General features: G+C 41.0%; 1 protein-coding gene and 1 long non-coding RNA gene across 11 annotated transcripts in view; one reads left to right on the forward strand and one right to left on the reverse strand.

Annotated features, from left to right (window-relative positions):
* The window catches only part of LOC138762157 (uncharacterized), a 105,391-nt gene that overhangs the window by 55,440 nt on the left and 26,888 nt on the right, over positions 1 to 23,063 (forward strand). The gene's annotated exons all lie outside the window — the stretch shown is intronic.
* ubr3 (ubiquitin protein ligase E3 component n-recognin 3) overlaps positions 13,664 to 23,063 on the reverse strand; it is a 293,785-nt gene continuing 284,385 nt past the window's right edge. For all 4 annotated transcript variants that reach the window (XM_069935677.1, XM_069935678.1, XM_069935680.1 and 1 more), the window contains 3 exons: positions 20,015 to 20,224; positions 17,495 to 17,634; positions 13,664 to 16,410 (listed from right to left, as the gene is read on the reverse strand). In XM_069935677.1, coding sequence (XP_069791778.1) covers positions 16,293 to 16,410; positions 17,495 to 17,634; positions 20,015 to 20,224 — 468 coding nt within the window. In that variant the 3' untranslated portion in view covers positions 13,664 to 16,292. The remainder of the gene's footprint in view (positions 16,411 to 17,494; positions 17,635 to 20,014; positions 20,225 to 23,063) is intronic.

Here is a 23,063-nt window from a genome sequence, read left to right on the forward strand (position 1 = left end):
CCATCAGTGACCATCTTCGTCGGTTTCTCGTGTATTATGTGCATAGGGCATGTGTGACTCATGCACGCTGGAGTTTCTGTTTTGGATTTTGTCAGCCACCGAGGGACACCGCTCACCGACTTCATTGATCTTCTTGGAGAGAGTCCCGTTTCCAGATATCGGTAAAGCCTTCTGGTGAATTTTAAAACTCTTCTTTAGTCGTTATTGTTCATTTTTCTTTCTTTGGTGACATCTTTAAATTCTTCCTGTAGTTTTTATCTTATGGATTTTTAGTAATTTTTCTTTTGTGCCTTGTTTTTCAATCTTTTTTTAAATTTTCTCTGAGGAGGGCTTGTTTTTCCCGACTATCACATGGCATCCCCGTGCTTATTAATGTTGATCATAGAGTGAAGAAATATACGGTTAATATCTTGTAGCTCCTTGCATCTGTTACACTATTATCTATACATTTCCTTTTCTCATGTTTTGTGTATATGAGAGAATTGCTAAGGTATTGTTGTGTTTGGATATATATTTTTATAGTAGAAACATTTGATCAACAAAAAATATTAGCAAATTTTGTATTTACAGAACTTGAGATTTGAATATATCGTTAGCAAATGACTTCTTTGACTATAATTTTGTGAATTTTGCACCTTTATTCATCTTCCTACTTTATTTTTGGATCCCAATTAATATACACAATTGTCTGGAGACATAAGTGGTGGAATCTGAAAAAAGCGAACAGCTGGAGGAATTTAGCAGATTGAACAGCATCTGTGAAGGCAAAGGGATAGTGATGTTTCAGATCAAGACTATGCATCAGGATTAATTTAGCTCTTGACTGTAGAGCTCGTCGAAAGAACCAAAGACTTGTTGATCCAAACCAAGGCTTTTATTAGCAAAAGACCGGAGCTCTTCACAGGTGGCCGACCAGTCCGGAATGATCCGACCTGGCTAGGGACACAACCCTTTAAGGCCCAGGCAATAGGTGTGGCTTAGCTCTCAGCCAATCGCTGTAAGCACAGTCTAGATACAGTAACTATATACACTATGTACATTGGTGATAGATCTGTACTATCTCATTCACCCCTTCTTGGAACTGACCCTGGGAAAAACAAAAACGAGGGAGAGAATGAAAGGAAGGGGTAGGTCAAGGACTGTAGCGGTCAGGGGAATCTGACCATCCGGTGTGACCGCCGTGGTGCCGGGATTGGGGTCGCTGGAGTGGTGTCGCCAGCGGGCTCGTCGGGTGCGACTGCTCCGTCGCTCAATTCCCCAGTCGTGTTGTCGGCAGGGTGGCCCGGGTCATTGGGGTGCTGTTGGTCCTTCTGCTGTGGCACGGGGCCTGGAGAATAAAGAGTTGGGGAAGGTTGGGTTGGGGGGTTTGCTGGGTCTACCGCGTCCTGAGCTAGGTCCCGCACCGAAACAGTGTCCTCCCGCCCGTCTGGGAACTCAACGTAGGCGTAATGTGGGTTCGCGTGGAGTAGAGTAACTCGGTCGACCAAGGAGTCGTTCTTTGAGTGCCGGACGTGGCGTCGCAAAAGGACGGGGCCAGGGACGGTGAGCCATGCCGGTACAGTGGTTCCTGATTCGGATTTCCTCGGGAAAAGGAACATCCTTTCGTGGGGGGTGGCATTTGTTGCAGTACATAGGAGGGAGCGGATGGAGTGTAAGGCACTAGTGAGAACCTCCTGCCAGTGAGAGGTGGGGAGACCTTTAGACCGGAGAGCCAGTGTAACCGCTCTCCATATAGTGGCATTCTCCCTCTCGACCTGGCCGTTACCGCGTGGGTTATAGCTCGTGGTCCTGCTTGAAGCAATACCACACTCCAGAAGGTACTATCGCAGCTCTGCATTCATGAATGAGGACCCCCTATCACTGTGGATGGAATTGGGGTACCCGAAGATGGTGAAAATACTGTGAAGGGCCTGTATCACTGAGGTGGCAGTGGTGTCTGGGCAGGCCACAGCGAATGGGAAGCGGGAGTACTCGTCGATGGCTGTAAGGATGTAGGTATTACGGTTGGTTGACGGTAGGGGCCCCTTAATGTCTACGCTAAGACGCTCAAAGGGGTGGGTGGCTTTGATAACGTGGGAGTTATCCGGACGGAAGAAGTGGGGCTTGCATTCAGCGCACACTGCACAGGCTTGGGTCATGTAGCGGATCTCCTCGACTGTGTAGGGTAAGTTGCACGCCTTGACAAAGTGAGCAAACCTAGTGACCTCTGGATGACAGAGCGCCTCATGGAGTTTCCGTAGTCTGTCCATCTGTATGCTGGCGCACATCCCCCTGGAGAGCGCGTCAGGCGGGTCGTTGAGCTTACCAGGCCGGTACAGGATGTCATAGTTAAAGGTGGAGAGTTCGATTCTCCATCTGGCGATTTTGTCGTTTTTTATCTTACCACGCTGGGTGTTGCTGAACATGAAGGAGACTGCGCATTGATCAGTCAACAGTGTAAAGCGCCTCCCAGCGAGGTAATGTCTCCAACGACGCACCGCTTCAACCATGGCCTGGCCTCCTTCTCGATCGAGGAGTGTCTACTCTCAGGACCCTGGAGGGTTCTGGAGAAGAAGGCTACAGGCCGACCGGCCTGGTTCAAGGTGGCTGCCAGGGCGAAGTCGGATGCATCGCTCTCGACTTGAAACGGGACAGACTCATTGATCGCGTGCAGCGTCGCAGCAGCAATGTCAGATTTGATTCGATCGAAAGCCGCTGTGGCTTCGGTCGAGAGGGGAAAGGAGGTGGACTTGATAAGAGGACGTGCCTTGTCGGTGTAGTGTGGAACCCATTAGGCGTAATACGAGAAAAGGCCCAGGCAATGTTTGAGAGCTTTCTGGGTATGTGGGGGGGGGGGGGGGGGTAAGTCCATTAGGGGACGCATGCGGTCAGGATCTGGCATGACTATCCCGTTCTCCACCACACAACCTAGAATAGTGAGTCGAGTGGTCCGGAAGACACACTTGTCCAAATTGTAAGTCAGGTTCAGCCGACGGGCAGTTTGAAGAAATTTGTCTAGGTTAGCGTCGTGGTCCTGCATGTCGTGGCCGCAGATGGTGATATTGTCCAGATACGGGAAGGTAGCAGTTAGCCCGTTCTGGTCCACCATCCTGTCCATTTCCCGCTGGAAGACCGCGACACCATTCGTGACCCCGAATGGTACCCTGAGAAATTGATATAGCCGCCCATTCGCTTCAAATGCCATGAATGGTCGGTCATCGCAGCGGATCGGGAGCTGGTGGTAGGCCGAACGTAGGTCAATAGTGGAGAAAATGCGGTATTGGGCGATCTGGTTCACCACATCCGTGATGCGTGGCAGGGGGTACGCATCCAGGAGCGTGAAGCGGTTAATGGTCTGGCTATAGTCGACCACCATCCGTAGTTTTTTTCCATTCTTGACAACCACCACCTGGGCTCTCCAGGGGCTTGAACTGGGTTCAATGATGCCCTCATCCAGCAATCTACGCACCTCACTCCTAATGAATTGCCTGTTTTCGTAACTATATTGCCGACTTTTGGTGGCCACAGGCTTCCAGCCAGGGGTGAGGTTTGCGAAGAGTGCTGGCGGGGCAATCCGGAGTGTGGAAAGGCCGCAGGATTGGCCCCGGGGCACGGGGGCGGGTTGCTCGGGTGCTTCGGGGGTGGGGCGATGGCAGACCGAGAGGGGGGCGTGGGGTCCCCCAAAGTGTAGGGACACCGTTCGGAACTGACACTGAAAGTCTAATCCCAGCAACACTGGGGCACACAATTGGGGAAGGACGAATAATTTGAAGTGGGTGACCGTTACGCCCTGTACTTCCAGCGTGGCAATGCAATACCCCTTTATCCCAGTCGAGTGCGACCTCGTCGCTAATGAGATCCTCTGGGTAGTGGAGATAATGTCAAGTCCCCAACGGAGGGCCAGATCTGGCTGGATAAAACTGTCAGTTGACCCAGAGTCAAATAAGCAATTGGTGTAGTGTCCATGCACTTTAATCAGTTCCATTGCTCTGGTGAGGGGATGAGAGCATTGCTGGTTTAGTGTTATTGAAGCAGTTGACAGGGGATTTTTGCGCGATGACGTCACGCAACGGGATGACGTAGTCAACGCTCGAGGAGCAGGTTGGAGGACTTCCCGGAAGTGCTGTTGTGGCGGCGTTGGCAGGTGAATAGTAAGTAGTGGGGTTTGTAGTTGCTCGGTCGCGGCGGTCGGGCCCTGGCGGTCGTCAGTGATGGACGCTAGGGTGAGTACCTGGTTGGCCACGGGGGTGGCCGTGACGGCGGCAGCAGCGGCGGTAGCGTCGGCCCCGGGGGTGGCTGTGGCAGCGGCGGTAGGGTCGGCACCGGGGGTAGCCATGACGGCGGTAGCAGCAGCGGTAGAGTCGGCCCCAGGGGTGTCTGTGGCGGCGGCAGCAGCGGCGGTAGCGTCGAGTGTTCCGCACGGGGGCGAGAGGCGGGCCAACACCATGGTTGCGAGAGTGGGCTGCCCCTTCCGGGTTTGGCGTCTCCGTGACGTCAGGCGTTGCCGTGCAGAGATGCCCTCGCTCTCATTGGACGAGAGCTCTGGGGAAGAAGAGTTTGAATGGGATAGCGGCGATTGGGCTTCACACGAGGCACTGTGTTTGCCGGCGGCCATTTTAGACCTACAGACTGCAGCAAAGTGGCCGTTTTTAAGGCACTTCTGGCACCTGGCTTTTCTTGCTGGGCACTGGGACCTGCTGTGATTGTCCCTCCTGCAGAAATAACATTTCGGGTTCGCACGGGGCAGGGTAGCAGCAGCCGACAGGCCGTCAGTGGTAGGGTAGAAGGGCACTCTACTCACATCAGAACGAGGGGTCCAGTCCCTAGAGAGCTCGGTGGACTTTAAGGCTGCATCCTCCATTGTGATTGCAATCCAGGCCACGTCCTCTAGTTTTTCTACCCCTTGTTCGAGCAAGCGCAGCCTCACTTCATTCGATCGGAGCCCGGCCACATAGGCATCCCGGACGAGATCGTTTGTGATCTCGGCAGCAGTTTTGTCCACACAGTTACAGACCTTGCCCAATGCCTTTAATACTTGTAAATATGCCCTGCTGGACTCGCCGGGCTGTTGCTTCCTCGACGCAAGCACGAGCCGGGCATGAACTCTGTTCACTGGTTGATTATACAGTCCTTTCAGTACCTTTATGGCTGCGGTGTAAGTGGTCTCATCCTGGATGTTCTCGTAGACTCTCAAGGACACCATAGACAGCAATGCTGTTAGACGCTGGTTATCCTCCTCCACCTCAATGAGTCTCAGGAAGTTTTCAAAGTTCAGCAGCCAGAAGTTAAAGGCTTTGAAGGCTGTAGCTGACCGTGGGTCGATATCAAGTTTTTCTGGCTGAATTAAACGCTCCATCCCTTTCAAAAAAAATTCTTTTGCTAATAAAATTGTAGAGCTCGTCGAAAGAACCAAAGACTTGTTGATCCAAACCAAGGCTTTTATTAGCAAAAGACTGGAGCTCTTCACAGGTGGCCGACCAGTCCGGAATGATCCGACCTGGCTAGGGACACAACCCTTTAAGGCCCAGGCAATAGGTGTGGCTTAGCTCTCAGCCAATCGCTGTAAGCACAGTCTAGATACAGTAACTATATACACTATGTACATTGGTGATAGATCTGTACTATCAAATTGACCCAAAACAACATCTATCCCTTTGTCTCCACAAATGCAATGGAACCTGCCGAGTTCCTCCACCTGTTTGTTTTTATGCACCATTGCCTCTCTGAATAGGTGAGGTGTTGGCTGGAGCTTGGAATATCAATATCTGTTTTGAACTGTCATGAGATGAATGAGAAAAGGCTACCCAATATGACAGTTTATTCCCATCACTTCAGGTCCAGCCAGAAAGTCCGTTTCTATCAGAAATGGTGTAAATTGAAGGACCAGTTGCACTTTAATAAAGCAGGATTGAAACCAGCTATGTGAAGGGAAATTAGCCTCAGACCAATAGTAGGTGTTCAGTTAAATAGGGCTTTGCAAAGAGAAAGTGGGACTACAAAATCTAGTTGTGTTTAATAAGTTGCAAAGGATGAATCACACAAATGTTCAAGGATATTTTCAGTTTCTCATTGCTGCTGTTGGAGGTTCCCACCTGCTTCAAAAGGGCATCGTTCATACAAGATCTAAATCAGGTATTAAATAAAATCACAAAAAAATCCAGAGATCTTTCTTCTAAGAAATATAACAAGTAAAGAACTTGGCCTCGATTTGGATGGAGCACAAAATAGATTTATTATGATAGCCTTAGCTGTAGCAAAAAAATGTATAATGTTAACCTGGAAATCAGAAGAGAGCCTGAGAGTACAGCAATGGTACATAGAAATGAATAAATGTATTCCATTGGAAAAAATAACATAATTTAAGAAATAACATCACAGTATTCGAACAAATTTGGGAACCATACATGGAACACAACAGAGAAGTCCTACCGTGGACCTCCACCACCTAAAAAGACAGAAGGAGAAGACGAAATGAACTGACCCAGTGTGTAAAAGTAGATGACACAATTTTCTTGTTTATTTTCATTGTGTGATGACATTGTTTAATGGGTTTAATGTATCGTATATGTTGAACGTTTAGTGGGTGGGGAGGGGGGTGGGAAGGGAGGGGGGAAAAGGGGAGAAAATGACTGTGTATATTCAAGAGGGAAATGTTTATGTGTATTTTGGTCAATATGGTTTATAGTGTGAAAAATTTAAAAAAAATTAAAAATCATACAGGTGAGCAAGAGCAGAGTAAGCTGCCTCAGTAACTGTTGCTCAGTAGTACTCACAGCTGCTGTGATGAAATGCTTTGAGAGGTTGGTTATGGCCAGAATTAACTCATACCTAAGTAAAGATTTGGACCCACTTCAATTCACCTACCACCACAATCACTCCACAGCAGATGCTATCTTGCTGGCTCTCCACTTAGTTCTGGATCATCTAGACATCAGCAAGGAACATCAGACTATCTTCTTCAACTATAGCTCAGCTTTCGACTCCACCATACCCTCAGTACTATGTGTCAGGTCACTCGTCTGAGTGCTTCTGGTACTATGTAATCCAGTCTGACCTCTGCCTAGTGCCTGCAGATGAAAAATAAGACCTGTCAAAGGGCAGATGAACTCTCTTATAGGGTCAACAGCCATCTAGCAAACACGTGACATTAAGCTCGGAAAGGGCATCCCTTGCATCAAAGTTTGGTCTAGCCATTCACTGCAACAGAACTCCCCCAACTTTCTTGGACCTCATCATGCCGCTGGATCTGGGCAGGGATGTCAAGAGAGTAGGTCTGGACCTGTGGAGCCCCTTCTCACCTAAATCTATTCACGCACATGTTTTTCCTTTCAGAGGTGTGGGGTATTCTCATATCAAACCCCACAAACTGACTAAAAGGAACCATCATCATCCTAAGGAATGGATAGCCAGAAGACAACCCTCAGTATTGGTCAGCAAGCTCCAAAACCTGGGCATCTGCAGCCCCCCTCCCCCCCCCCTGCAACTGGAACTTTGACTTCCTTATTGGAAGAGCAGTCAGTATGAATCAGAAACCTCTCCTCACTGCCAGTCAACACAGGTGCACCTCAAATATGTGTGCTTAACCCACTGCTCTACTCTCTCTACACCATAACTGTGTTGCTTGGCACAATTCAAATCCCACCACAGTCATCAGCAGAATCACAGAGAGCAATGTACAGGAATGAGATAGATCAGTTAGTTGAGTGGTGTCACAACAACCTTGCACTCAACGCTCAACATTAACAAAACAAACTGTGGACTTCAGGAGGGGAAAATCAGGAAAAAACAAACAAGTCCTTATCAAGGGGTCAGCAGCGGAAAGGGTTAAGAACTTCAATTTCTGGTTGTCAACATCTTTGAAGATCTGCCCTGAGACCTCCAAGTTGATGTGATCTTGAAAAAGGCTTCCCAGCAGCTATACTTCATGAGGAGTTTGAAGAAATTTGGTATGTCACCAAGGACTTGCTAATTTCTACAGGTGTGCTATGGAGAGCATTCTGACTGGTTGCATCACTATCTGGTATGGAGGTGCCAATGCACAGGACAGGAAAATAAAAGAGTTGTGAACTCAGCCAGTCCCAACATGGGCAGCAGTCTTCACTCCATCAAGGACATCTGTGTTGTCTTAAGAGACCAGCCTCTATCCTCAAGGAACCTCACTAGCTAGGCCATGGCCTCTCCACACTGAAGACCAACACCCAGAGGTAGAAAAAAACAAGTTAAATCAAAGAATATCCCAATATATATATATTGTCCATGAAGAAAAATGGATAACTAAGGAAATTGTAGGACCTATGGGGAAGCAAAAAGACAACTGTAAATGGAAGCGGTCAGAGGATATGATTAAGTTTCTTAATAAGTACTTTATGACTGTCTTTATATTTCAGAGGGGAGGATGGCATTGTAGCAATTAAGGAAAACAAGAAAAAAATTGGAGAGAATAACCATGATAAAGAAGGATGTATTGAGCTAGCATTTTTTAAAATTATTCACCCAGATCCAGATGAAAAGAAACAAAGAACACTTGAGAAGGATTGACTATTTTTTCCAATTTTGTCAAACTACAAAACTGCTGCCAAAGGTTTGGAGAGCAGCCACAAAATGAATCATTTTTTAATATGGGAGAAGGGGCTGAAACAAATATAGTATATCCAATGATTTGGCATGGTCAGCATTTAGATGCTGCACTAGCAGATTTTTCTGGACTTGTAGATGTCATACCTACAACACACTTGTAATTTTTGTTGCTGTTATGCAATCGAATAATATACTTCACTGTGAATCTGGTAAGTTTCAAAGTGTTGTCAATTACATCAGTTTTGTGGGAGTGTGAGAAACAAAGCCAGTTGAGTAAAAAGCATGAGAGCCAGGGCCCTGGTAAATGAAGTCAGGAATTAGAGCCCTAACATGTGAAAGCATGAGAACCTTTGTCTCAGTCTGTGAAAGGGAATATGGAAATCAGCATCTAATGAGCCAGATGCTGATCCATCAGGATTTTCAAATAGGTTGGTGGGGGAATTTTACTGCTGGCAGATTGAATTTAATGCAGACAAATGTGAGGTGTTTCATTTTGGAAGGACAAACCAAAGTTGAACATATACATTAATTGTTAGGGCACTGAGGAGTGTGGTAGAAAAGAGGGATCTGGAAATACAAAAAGTGGCATCATGCATATTGGCTTTCATAAATCAACATCTCTGAAGATCTGCCTGAGTCCTCCAAGTCGATGCGATCATGAAAAAGGCTTGCCAACAGTTATACTTACGGTAAAGTTGTTTAAGACATTGGTGAGGCCAAATTTGGAGTATTGTGTGTAGTTTAGACACCTAACCACAGGAAATATATTAATAAAATTAAGAGTGCAAAGATTTACTTAGATGTTGCCAGGACTTCAGGAACTAAGTTACAGGGAAAGGTTAAAAAAGTTAGGACTTTATTCCCTGGAGCCTAGAAGAATGAAGGATATAGATAGAGTAAATGCAAGTTGGCTTTTTCCAGTGAGGGTATGTGAGATACAAACCAGTGGACATGGGTTAAGGGCAAAAGGGGAAAAGTTTAGGGGAATATTAGAGGGAACTTCTTCATGCAGAGAGTAGTGGGACTGTGAAACGAGCTGCCAGCTGAAGTGGTGAATGCAGGATCAATTTTCACATTTAAGAAAAATTTGGACAAGTATGTGGATGGGAGGGATATGTACTGAGTGCAGGTCAGTGGGATTAGTTGGAATAATAGTTCAGCACAAATGAAAAGGGCTTTGGTTTGATTTCATTGCTGGATAAATTATTGCATTTTTTTTTTCCCAGGCGACTTTTAGTTAAGGCACAAATTAATTAAACAAGTTTTAGCATGGAGATTTTTCAGGGAAGGGCATTACAACATCTTTTTTTTTAAATCTTGATTTGACAAAGATTGGTAATACATTTGGTGTTGCCTACATGGATTCTGTTGGTTTAAAAATAGAAGGCTGGTCAAAAATGTAAAAAAGCACATGATTTCAACAGAATGTTGTAAACTGCAATTATAATTAGTTCAGTGGTAGCAATCAAATGATAATGGCTGATTGGTATTTTTGACTGGAGGGCTGTTACCAGTGAGGGTTCACAAACCATTCCATTCAGTCCCTTGTATTGTTGACTTAGAACAGAAGAGGGCATAATAGAGGTTTTGAGATTACCCAAAAATTGGACATGTGGTTGACATGGAAGAGGAAATCTCAAAAGATTTCAGGAACCTTTCAGTGGTCTGATTAGTTGGGCAGAAAGGTGGCAATTATAATTTTTATGGAAAGGTATAATATCATTCAAGATAGTTCAGAGAAGAGTCACTTGGTCAATCCTAGCTGTGACATGATTGTCTTACCAGGAAAAGTTGTCCAACTGTTGGCTGTTGCTTCTCACTTTTCTTAACTCCAATTTTACTGAAACTAAAAATGCATAGTGGCATTACAGGGTAATATCTGGGAGAATTCTTCTCTTCTTGGGAAAGTCTGGCATCAGAGTATAGTCTCAGAATAAAAGTGAAATAAGGAAACTTTTTCATCTTTGTAATTTCTTGCCCCAGAAAGCTGTGAAGACTAAATCATTGAGTGTATGCAAAGTTGAGAAATGTATTTGATCAGTAATCAAGAAATGTGGTCAAAGGTGGAAAAGCAGATTTAAGACCAAGTGCAACTGCCACAATGTAAATGACTAGTTTGACAGGTCAAATAACTTGCAACAAGTCAAGGGAATAAATCACTAACAATGGAATACTGAGCAGAGTGGAAGATTTTAGGGACCACAAACCACATGTAGCAGGTCAGGCCAAGATAATGGTTAAAAATAGCATATGTGATGTTGCTAAGTCATGAATTCAAGAGTAGGAAGATTCTGCGAGAACTGTATACACACTAATTAGATTGCACTTGATTATTACATGTAGTTTTGTTAGTACCCATTAGAGATGTAATTTTATGGGAGAGGGTGAGAGGGTATTGATCTATGGTGATGTTGTCAGAAATGAAAAATTGTGGCTGAGGGAAAAAATTGGATAAACATGTATTGTTTACATTGAATCGGAGAGTCTGAGGGAAGAAGCAATTCCAATGCATAAAATTGGTGTATTACTGTAAATAAAAATAAGATCAACTTCTATTTACAGAAGAAAAGATGCAAAATGGTAGAATTAGAAGGGAATTGGAAAAAAAATCACTCAAAGGTTGACAGGTAGTCTGACTGCTTGAAAGAATAATGACAGAAATCAAGATTTTTAAATTTTTGATTGACTAAAATTTTAATTTTAATTCTTTGAATGAAGAGGTGACTAGGAATGTTGATGAGGGTAGAGCAGTGGCTGTTGTCTATATGGACTTCAGTAAGGCCTTCGATAAGGTTCCACATGGAAGGTTAGGAAGGTTCAGTCGTTAAGTATTAATTTTGAGATAGTCAAGTGGATTCAACAGTGGCTGGAAGGGAGATGCCAGAGAGTCGTGGTGGATAACTGTTTGTCAGGTTGGAGGCCAGGGACAAGCAGTGTCCCTGTCTCAGGGATCTGTCATATACATTAATGATCTGGATGATGGGGTGGTAAATTGGATTAGTAAATATGCAGATGATATTAAAATAGGTGAAATTGTGGATAATGAACTAGGTTTTCAAAGATTGCAGAGGAATTTGGACTGCCTAGGAGAGTGGGCTGAAAGATGGCAGATGGAGTTTAATGCTGATAAGTGTGTAGTGCTTCATTTTGATAGGAATAATCAAAACAGGACAAGCATAATAAGAGGGAGGGCATTGAAGAATGCAGTGGAGCAAAAAGATCTAGGAATATGTTGAAGTTGTATAAGGCCACATTTGGAATACTGTGTGCAGTTTTGGTTGCCATATTACAGGAAGGATATAAGCAGAATAGAGAGAGTGCAGAGGAGGTTAACAAGAATGTTGCCAGGGTTTCAGGGTGAGTTACAGGGAAAGGTTGAGCAGGCTTGGACTTTATTACCTAGAGCGTAAATAATTGAGGGGTGATTTGATAGAGGTATTCAAAATTATAAGAGAGATGGGTAGAGTCAGTGTGGATAGACTTTTTCCATTGAGAATGAGGGAGATTCAAACAAGAGGGCATGGATTGAAAGTAAAAGGGAAAAGTTTAGGGGAAACACGAGGAGGAATTTCTTCCCGCAGAGGGTGGTGGAGGTGTGGAATGAATTTCTGGTAGAGGAAAGATTTATGTTAAGGACAGGAGAGGTATGGAGGATTATGGGCCAAATGAAGGCCAGTAGGACTATGTGGGAGAAATTGTTTGGCATGGACTAGAAGGGCCAAACTGGCCTGTTTCTATGCTGTAAATGGTTATATGGTTATACTTCAGTAGATTTGACCTATTAGCATAGAGACTCTGTAGTGAGAGATGGGTATTCATCATGGCATTGCAAATGAAGATTTAGGAAGGAACTGTCCATGTCTGCTACAGGCTTGCTGGTGGCTGACAAGGCCAATGCGGAACAGATATGCCCGGCCACAGGCTGCAAGGGAAATTCCGTTCTGAATTTGGTGCTGCTATGTTACGGTTCTTCCTCCATCTCCTTTTGTCCTCAAGGCCAGCCGAGTTTGCATTCTAAAGGAGACAGACTGGTGAATGGTGTGTCACCAGACCACGCGATCAGAGGCTAGAGCAGACCACTGGTGATGGTCAATGTGTCAGGAATCAAGGGATTTCTACAGAGTTCTTGTACCTCTTTTTCAGAGGCCCTCAGTCAGTGGCCAGTGGAGAGTTTACCATATAGCACAATCCTAGAGATGTGCCCTGCCCAGCATAGCTGCATCTTCAACACCATGGTCTCGATGCTGGTAACCTCCACCTGTTCGAGGACTTCAATGTTAGTGACAGTCATTCCAGTGGATGTTTAAGGAAACCTCTGTCCCTTGAAACCTGACAACTTGCAAGAATTTTGCGATTTTGAAGGTGTTAACTTGAGAGATAGTGTTATCTAGTATAAACACAAAAAATGCTAGAGCAAATCAGCAAGCTATGCAGCATCCATAGGAGGTAAACGTATATAACCAACTTTTCAGGCCTGAGCCCTTCTTCAAGGTACCCCCTATTGGATGTTGTGACATGCTGAATTCTTCTGTAATTTTGTACTTGTACTATAATCCCAGCATCTGCAGACTTCTGGGTTTCACTAGTTAGCATCTTCCAGGGTTCTAGAGATTTTGGAATTATTCCTGTGGTCTGCAGATGAGCAAATATGAGTTCCTTTTTTTAAAAAAAGGAGAGAAACCAGAGCTACTGAACTTTATCCTCATGCCAGTGGTAGAGAATAATTGAATTGGACAATGTCGATGTGGATTTATGAAAGTAAAATTATGTTTGACTAATAGAAAAGAGGGAACCATAGACATAATGCATTTGGATTTTAAGAAAGCTTTCAATTAAGTTCCATGCAGAAAGTTGAACAGCAACATTATGTCACATGAAATCATGTGTGATATACTGATGCAAGTGGCAAAATTAGCAGTAGAAAAGATTGGGATAAAAAGTATCTTTTAAGATTGGCAAGTGTGACTCGTGGCTACTACTTAGATTGCTGCTTAAATCCCAGATATTTGGTCGACATCAGTGATTTGGCTGAAGAGATCAAGTGATCAATGATGATACCACACTGTAGGATTCTGGATAGAAGGGATAGAAAAAGACCAAGGGAATGTGGAGTTGCATACTGTATCTTTATTAACAATTTTTACAGTCATTTTAATTAATCCTAAGATTTGCTTTTCAATGTGCCAGAAAATGTTCACCTTTACAGTAATGTACTGTATTTAACATTCATACAAGGTAGCACTTTAGTGCAGTGTTTCCCAAACTTTTTCTTTCCACTCAGATACCACTTTAAGTAGTTCCCATGCCATAGGTGCTCTGTGATTGGTAAGGGATTACTTAAGATGGTATGTGAGTGGAAAGAAAAAGGTTGAAAAACATTCTTTTAATCGTACCTCATTGACTTGTTATGTGCACAGTTTCATAACTCCAAAGGAAATGGGCCAATGACAATTTTTCTCAAGCAAAATATTTCAGTAACAATTGGGTCTAGAGCAGCAGTTCTTAACCTTCCCTTCCCACTCACATACCACCTTAAATTATCCCTTACTAATCACAGAGCATCTATGGCACAGGGATTACTTAAGATAGTATATGAGTGGAAAGAAAAAGTTTGGGAAACCCTGCACTAGTGAATACTCAATTTCTATTTTCAAATTTCACATCACTCTTTTTTCATTCAGATATTAAGTTGTAAAATGGGTCTTACAAAAGCAGAAGTAAAATAAAGCTTAATTCAGCAGCATGCATGAATTCAAGTACATTTTTAATACAACTGCGTATCTGGCACATGAATAAGAAGTAAAGGGAAGGCCATTACTGATTTTAAAGTTAGAATAATAAAGAATACCTGTACTCCATATATGAGTAACTTGGGAGATTCATACCCATAGCTGTAACAGGTGCAGTCATTCTCGACCTGTGTTAGCTACTGTCAATCATATGTTGGAGCAGCACTGCTTCTTTCTCTAATGCTGTTTGTTAGTTAAAGGTCAACTTTTATTCAGCATTTCCCCCTTGTACTTGTCCTTTTAATAAAGCATTTTTTGTTTCTTTTGATAAAGAAGTTGTATTTGACTTGAGGCATTATTAGGTCTGTAAATCCTTTTGCATAATATCAGAAGGTAGCATATGTCATTAAATTGCATCTTTTACTAGGATCTGAATCTACCAGCAAAGAAGAGTTTTGTAAATGAGACATAACAAATGAGCTGCTATACAACAATATATATAGTAGCTCCTCATGTTTTGAAGAATTAACTTTGTAAAAGTCCACAAGACGACCCATAATGGTAATGAAGGGTCAACTTTGTAACAATTCTACCTATTCATGTTTATGAAATGCAGCATTTAATGAATTACTTCCCTGAATATGTAATTTTAATATATTCCTAATGGTGGATTTTTCTGTTTATAACACATTATCAAGTCTATACACCTTTTTTTCTGAAATAAAAGCTTTCTTAAAAGTAAATACAACAAAATGTCTTGTTTTATGAAGTTTTATATGAGACATTTAGAATGGTCTAGATTAAAATTTATCTTAGAAAACCAGGAAAGGATTTTTCAGCTTTAACTGATTTTTTTTTTAAATAGAAGGAAAAGGCACAAAATAAACCATGTGTAAATTGTTTTTAAATTTCAACATTTTATAATCACACTTCTATTATGAAAGACAGCTTCAGCATGTCTCCAGAATATGATGAAATTTAGAATCTTAGGTGTTCTTTCCAATTGGAATATACTTCCCACAATCATCTAATTTGTTTTGTTTAGTAAATGGATTCAGTTACAGTTCACAATTACAATACAGTTAAGTCCAGGGTTGACAATGCATACCTGAAGTAATAATTTACTTCTGAGCCGATGATGCCATGATATTGGATCTTGGGCCACTTTTGATAGAGGTACATAGCTCAGCAGAGAATACTGGTGACCATATTAAATCAACATATCAACCCAGCAGCAGACTTGAAACTTGAAAAGCAAGAAGCTCGGATTCCAAATCCACAGAAATGAGCCTATGAGTATTTGTTCCAGTATTTGCATTCATTCCAAAATTGTTTTGAACAGTTGTCATTAACAAAATTTTCCAAGACTGAAATCATTATTGCCTAGTTTGCTTTTAATTCAAAATTTCTGTACATTGAAACATTATCTTTTTTTTAAAATAAACTGGGCAAGTTAGTGTACTCATTAAATACGATGGTGAGAATTACAAATCAAAACCTCTCAAAATGTCGAAAAATGTAGCAGAGACTTGTCAGAAAAATGACATGTCACATCAAATGCAGCAAACTTGTGTGCACTGCATTCACGTGTATGTCTCCAGAGTACCTCCTCTTTTCATGCAATGAAAATCATCAAACCACACTTCAAACATGCTGTATTGGTCTTTGCCTTGTACTGCAAGCATTATGCTCATTTTAGTAAGGGACATATCTGAATTAAAACTATCCTTCATACTTTCATAGACTGCTGCAATTGTTTCAACATGACAAATAAATAATAAGCTCTTTTTAGAAGATAGTACAGCCCATTTCTAGAGAGTCTTGTAGGATTGCTGGGATTTTGTTTCACACAGTGCCAATAGATGTGACATTAATAGCACCTTTTTGTATGCAGAATAATGTTTTTATGGATTGTTTCCACAATATGGCTACTTTTAAAAATAAACTCCATAACATCCAGGTGAAGCAAAGCTGCTTGATTATTCTGAAGAAGGATACACAAGTCAGCTATAATCCATTATAGTGTGGACCCCATCTTTTATTGATGTGATCAAAGGTGTGTGTCACCCATTGTTGTTCCAAGACTTTGTACCGTTCATTGCAAAGGTACAGTGGCTTGCCACGCCTGCAAAGGAAAAAAAAAAGCATAGTATAAAACAGCACAATTAAGAATGTATAATTTAATTAAAATATGTACTATCAATAGGTGATTATTTTTCCATCAATGCACAGGTCCAGAATGGTTCAGAGAAACACTTTTATAGTGGCTTATACATGTGCAGTCTAAATGACAATTAAGTTGAACTCATCGCAACATTACCAGTGTCTGAACTGGATGTTCTTGTCAAGTTTCTAATCAATGGTGAGCTCCAGGACATTGGTGGCATGGACTCAATCATAGTATGTCCATCGGTGGCACAAATGTTACTTGCCACTTATTAGCCCACATGTAAATATTGTCTGAATCTTGCTGCATAGAGACATGGGCTGCTTTATTCGCTGAGAAGTTGAAAATGGAATTGTGCAATCATCGGTGTGTATTTCCACTTCAGCCCATATGAGGGAAAGAAGCTTACTAATGAAGCAGCTACAGGTGGTTTGGCGAAGAACACTACTCTGAGGAACTCATGCAGTGATGTCCAAGGGCTGGGATGATTGACCTTCAGTAATTGTAACCTTTTGTGAGAGGTACAATTCCAGCCCTAGAGTGTTTCCCTTTGATGCCCAGTGACAGCACTGTCAATGACAATTTCCATCACTTTACCAACTGAGTGTAGACTGATTGGCTGAATCGGATTTCAGTCCACTTCCTGTGAATAGGAATTACAAAAGCAATGTGCCATACTGTCAGCCTTTGCAAACTTGCCAGACTGCATCTAGCACAGAGACTGGAGCACGAAACGTGATATGGCCTAGAGCTGAGGACACTACATTAAGGACAAAGATGAGTCTTGGCTGAGAAGATCTTTGAAGTGTTCCTTCCAAAAGTTGTTGAATAATGAACTCTTTGATGAGTATATTTTTCTTTGACATTTTGAGCATAATGGCAAGCCAATGAAAATGAGTTTATAAAAACACATTTGAACTTGGAATTGTCAACTTAGACGTCCTGTTGACTAGTCCAGTAAGGTTGCAACAAGGTTACTATAACCTACATTTAATTTAGAAATACCATTCCTAAATGGAGAAATGCCGCTAAAATGTGTTACCTCAGATCTCTGTCCTCTTCGCCATGTGCGTCAAGGTAAACTGATCCCCACACACAGAATCTATGCCCACGAATGACGATAATCACAGAGGCATTAATCAAAAGGAATATTCCTGTTCCTGCACCACAGTTCTGGGAGTGCTGTTATACAATTACAACAGAATTAGAATCACAAAATACCTGCATAAAATGATTCCAAACCTTACCAAAAAGGAATAAAATGGAACTAATGATCACTCTGGATATAGAGAGAAAACTTATAACTCTGGTCAACCTCTGCTTTTTCAGTGATTTGCACCAATTAGTTTATGTTTTTAATTAAAATTATTCCAAATATATGCAGAACAGTTGTTATGGAAACGGACAATTGAACTGGCAGCTGTACTTGATTACCAGTTCATTGCATGGGCACTCATTTACTGGATGTGAGAATGCTTAAAAAGAGTGGACTACACAGTAACAATAACTAAGTTATGGGCGTAGGAGATAGAGGTAACTACAAAGAGTTTGAAAACAGTGCAACACTGAATTAAGAAAAGAATGTTATAGTGAGGAGCAGAAGTCATCATGAATGTTAGTTTGGATCATCCAGTGTGCAAAGAGTGAAGATCCATAATTTCAAATAAGTTGGCAACCCAAATTGTTTTATTTCTTTGCAGCAAATACTGTATAACTTGCATTTCTAACATAGAAATCAGTCATGATTGTGTGGTTGAACAGAATAAAAGTCAGGGTAAACCTTTCAGTATTATTTGTCACTCAAAACCACCACAAAGGAACTTCCTGTGGTCCGATGATACAGTTCAACTAGTGGAGATGCCAAAATACTAGTAACTGGAAGATGGAATTGCAGTGCAACTGTTTCGATGAAAAAGAGGTGTTTGAGAAGTTCAATGAAAAAGTAATGCAATTTCCATTTGTGTTATCCCTTTAATACAGAAAAAATATCAAGTTATTTATGAGTGGTATAATTAAACAAAAATACCAACCCAAAGAAGAAATTGAGGGATTTACCAAAAAATATAACTGAAAAGTAGTTTATATTGATGGAAGCAAAGAGATATAAAAATAACTTTAATGATTATGTAAATGAAAGCACCTTCGTTTCTGGGCTGCATTGACTCTCATCCTCTAATTGTTTTTGATAAGCATACTAAGACTTAATTGTCTTAACTCTATGACCAAAAAACTGCACCAGTAGCTACTTTCTCAAAAATCTAAAATTTGGCTTATCCCTGAGGTTTCTTATAAAGATTTTCAAAGCTTGCAGAGGAATCTGGACCAACTGGGAGAAAGGGACAAAAAATGGCAGATGGAGTTTAATGCAGACAAGTGTACAATGATGCATTTTGGAAGGGCAAACCAAGGTAGGACCTACACAGTGAATGGTAGGAGCAAAGAGATCTTGGAATACAGATGCATTGTTCTCTGAAGGTGGCCTCGCAGATGGACAGGATAGTAAAGAAAGCTTTTGGCATTTTAGTCTTTATAAATCAAACTATTGAGCACAGGAGTTGGGATGTTGAAGTTGTTTACGACATTGGTGAGGCTAAATTTGGTCACCTAACTACAGGAAGGATATCAATAAGATTGACAGAATGCAGAGAAGATTTACTAGGATATTGCTGGATCTTCAGGAGTTGAGTTATAGGGAAAAATTAAACAGGTTTGGACTTTATTCCTTGGAGCAAAGAAGAATGAGAGGTATCCACAGAGTGGATGCGAGTAGGCTTTTTCTATTTAGATTGGAGGAGAAAAATATGAGAGGTCTTAGTTTTAAGCTGAAAGGGGAAAGGTTTGGGGGGAGCATAAGGGGCAAGTTCTTCACTCAGAAAGTGGTGTGGGTATGGAATGGGTTGCCATCTGATGTGATGAATGTGGGCTCGATCTTGAGTTTTAAAAATAGATTGGATAGATAGATAGATAGATGGATGGGAGAGGTCTGGAGGGTTATGGAGTGGGAGCAGGTCAGTAGGACTAGCAAAATAGTGGTTGGTACAAGCTAGAAGGTACGAATGGCCTGTTTTCTGTGCTGTAGCGTTCTATGGTTCTATCATAGAAAGTATCCTGTCCATTTGCATCACAGCTTGTTATGGTAACCCTGCTCAGGCCATCACACTCCCTTCCCCTCCATCGACTCTGCCTAGCCTATACCTACTACGATCTTGGGAAAGCTGCCAATGTATTAAAGGAGCCATCCCACCTTGGAAACACCTCTTCTTCTCCCTTCCATTGGGCAGAAAATACATGAGCTTGAAAACACAAATCTTCAAATTCAAGAAAAAGTTACATGAATGTGCCTCTCATTGGTAAAATATTATACTCTTGAACTGTTTTAACTGTACTTTTCTCTATAGGCTTCACTTTTGTTTTATTACTTAAGTAATAAGGTCAGGTTAATTTGCCTGGATAGCACACTGTATCTCAGTGCATGTAAAAATAAACAAGTCAAAAATATACAAATCCATAACATATTGTCTCAGTAAATAAAAATATCTGTTTTGCCCATCTATTTACTCACCAGAACACATTCACAATAGCTTTGCTGTTTACAGCATTGACCTTTGAGGCACACAAAGGTACCACATACTAGGCAAAGTGCTGGATCCTTTGGCACTTTTGAACAGTGAACGCAGGCTTTACGGTGATAGTACTGAAAGATGGTATTGTAATTTTCGGGTAGTCGAAGAAGGCGTGGCAATGACCATTGTGGATCTTGAACAAGTAGATTCTAAAAGTGAAATGGAGAAATCACTTCAGTCTCAAACTAGTGTTGACACATTTCCAATAATTTGTCAACAAGAAGAAAATTTTACTACCAGGCTTGCCTGAGGAAATGTTACTAAAGTATTATCACAAAAGCAGGTAATTCAGACCAATCAGATTAATCCAGAATTGGTCTTTACTCATGTAAATCCATTTGTCGCATCCTCAGTTCTCTTCAGTATAACTTTTTATCAATTCCCTTTTCCCTCACTCTTAATAATAGTCTCCAGTTATTTTCCTCCCCATAGGCAAAGGTATTCAGTCTACAATTTTATCATACTCTTAAAGACTTTATCTTGTCTCCCATAAACTTTTCTCATGAGAAAAGACAGTCTATTGATCCTTTCCTGATACACAGGTCCTTGCATTTTTCATATAATTCTTGGAAATATTTTCTGCACCTTATCCAGTTCCCATAATTATTTGGCAACCCGAACAGCTGTCAATAGTAATCAATATGGCAACCTCTTTTGTGTCATCCTTGTGTATTTCAACTTAAAATGCAATATGCTATGGTCATCACTTTCTACACATACCAGAACTTTCATTTCCCTTATTAATTCTAGTTCATTCCCCTCAAGAAGAACTAATATTGAACCTCATTGTGTTTTTTCCATACAGGTTTCAAGAGAAGCCCTGTATGTATTTCAGGAATTTCATGTTTATCTGCTTTATCAACTTATTCTGTTCAATTAATATTAGGTTAGGTAAAAATAACTCTATTATTATTTGATTGTTTTTAATTCCCTAACTGATCTGAATTTTCCTTTTTCCAGCTTCTTTCCACTAATAGCTGTGTCCCTTTTTATTTTTTTTTAAACTTTAATCCAGATTGATTCTATTTCCTTTACATGAGACACAAAGATAATTAAACTTAAATGATAGAATTAAACATATTCTTTACAGGCAATCTCCCAAATTGCATCATCTGATATTTTCAAAATGTAAAACATTTTATTTAATGTTAAATATAATTTCTGGAAAAGGACTCTTTGGACAATCTCCAGTCTTTCTTCTTATGTATCTTTTTCATTCTTTCTTCCCTCTTTCTTAGAGTTTTAGGGGGATGGGGAGTGGGAAAAATATAAACACCACATGTATAATGGATTACACTAAAAAGATTTGAATTGTAAATTTTATTTGATGGTTAAAACTTATAAATAAAATATTTAAAAAAAAACACTGCAAAGACTCTGAACTTGCAACATAATTCATTACAATTGGTCGCCACAGATCTCTAGTACAGTTCCTTTTATAATGATATGAATGTAAGCAAACATTGATTATAGCATGTAACTAATTGTTTTGAAACAAAAGCAGAAAATACTAAAAGTACTCAGCAGGTCAGGAAGCATATTTGTTGGGAAGCTGCTTTAGTTGAGATTATTTTCTCACATAACCCTCTTCAGAGTGAAAGCTGGTGTCAATTGAGGGGAGAAGAATTAAGTAAAGCGTTGAAAGGGAATGCTGTTGAATAGAAACAATTAGCTAAGAGTGAGGAGACACTGAGAAGGACAGACAGGGAGTGCCTGTTGCCTGATACTTATGAAACATAATCTCGTTACTCTTGCAAATAGATAAACCAAAGTTTCATTTATTTCCCATCTCAAATTAGATATGATATAAATTGTATTAAAATAATTATTTTTGTCCTACCAATTGAAATAACTGAAACAACTATAATTTTAATTGCTTGTTACTATTATCCTCAAAAAGAGTTTAATAATCTGTGGTCTTCATTTTCATCACATTCTGAAATATTCTGCAACAGTTTTTTAAAATTGCAAACTGTTCCACAGCCACAATTTTTCACATTGAATTGGCAACTCTACTACTGCTTTAATTATTCCTAATCTTTCACTTCTTAAATGCTAGTCTTACCAGGTCACTTTGTAAAAGCTATACTTGGATTACACAAACAACACTAATTTTATTCACTGCCTATTGCAATTCCTCCATCAATTAATTTTGAAACTGGAATAACCATTGGGCTATTTACTGATTTGCGAATGGTAAGAAAATGCAATTTCCAGTTCTAAAAATCTTAACAATTACTGCTTCAATTTTTTTTAAATGACAATTTGCTTGAAGCATAGATCAGCCAGAAAATTAAAGATCATGGTTCAAATCTGAAAATGGCAATGTACCTGCATTTATTTATTGAACACCGGAGATGTACTGAGCAAATGATTTAGAACTAGGGCTGATTAGAAAGCAACTATCGAACACAAGTTGTTGGTGGAGGCGGTCAAGGCACCAGACTAAAGATGCTGGAGACTGGCTTTAAACTGGCTGAAGGGGTACCAGGTATCAGAACCAGGATGAGAGAGGGTGCAGAGGGCACTGAGGATTCCTAATCCTATGGAGGTAGGTTGCTGATGGTTTGGACTGGACTCTGTGCGGCTGCAGAGGTGAATCCACGGACACATGGTGACTCTGGGGGGACTCTCCTTTGCTTCTCTTTCTCTGACGTAAGAGACATTTCTGCCTTACAGCAGAAAAAAGGCAAAGTTTAATTTAAATAAAAACAGATAATAAAATTTACTGTTTCCGATCTTTGGTTATAAATCTAAAAAGGAGGAACACACATTTACTTAATGTACTTAAATCCTGGTACATTTAGTAATCAACAACTAAATTTACAATATTGTGAAACACAAAAGTCTGCAGATGCTCTGTGTTGCAAACCGCGTGTAATGAGCACCAATACACAATGAACCTGGCGGTGTTTAATTTTAAAACACTAATTTTATTTCTAACTTAACTTTTAAACTATCCTTAACACTAAATTTATCCCCAGCTAT

This window comes from Narcine bancroftii, chromosome 4, assembly GCF_036971445.1.
Source record: "Narcine bancroftii isolate sNarBan1 chromosome 4, sNarBan1.hap1, whole genome shotgun sequence".
NCBI classification, from domain to species: Eukaryota; Metazoa; Chordata; class Chondrichthyes; order Torpediniformes; family Narcinidae; genus Narcine; species Narcine bancroftii.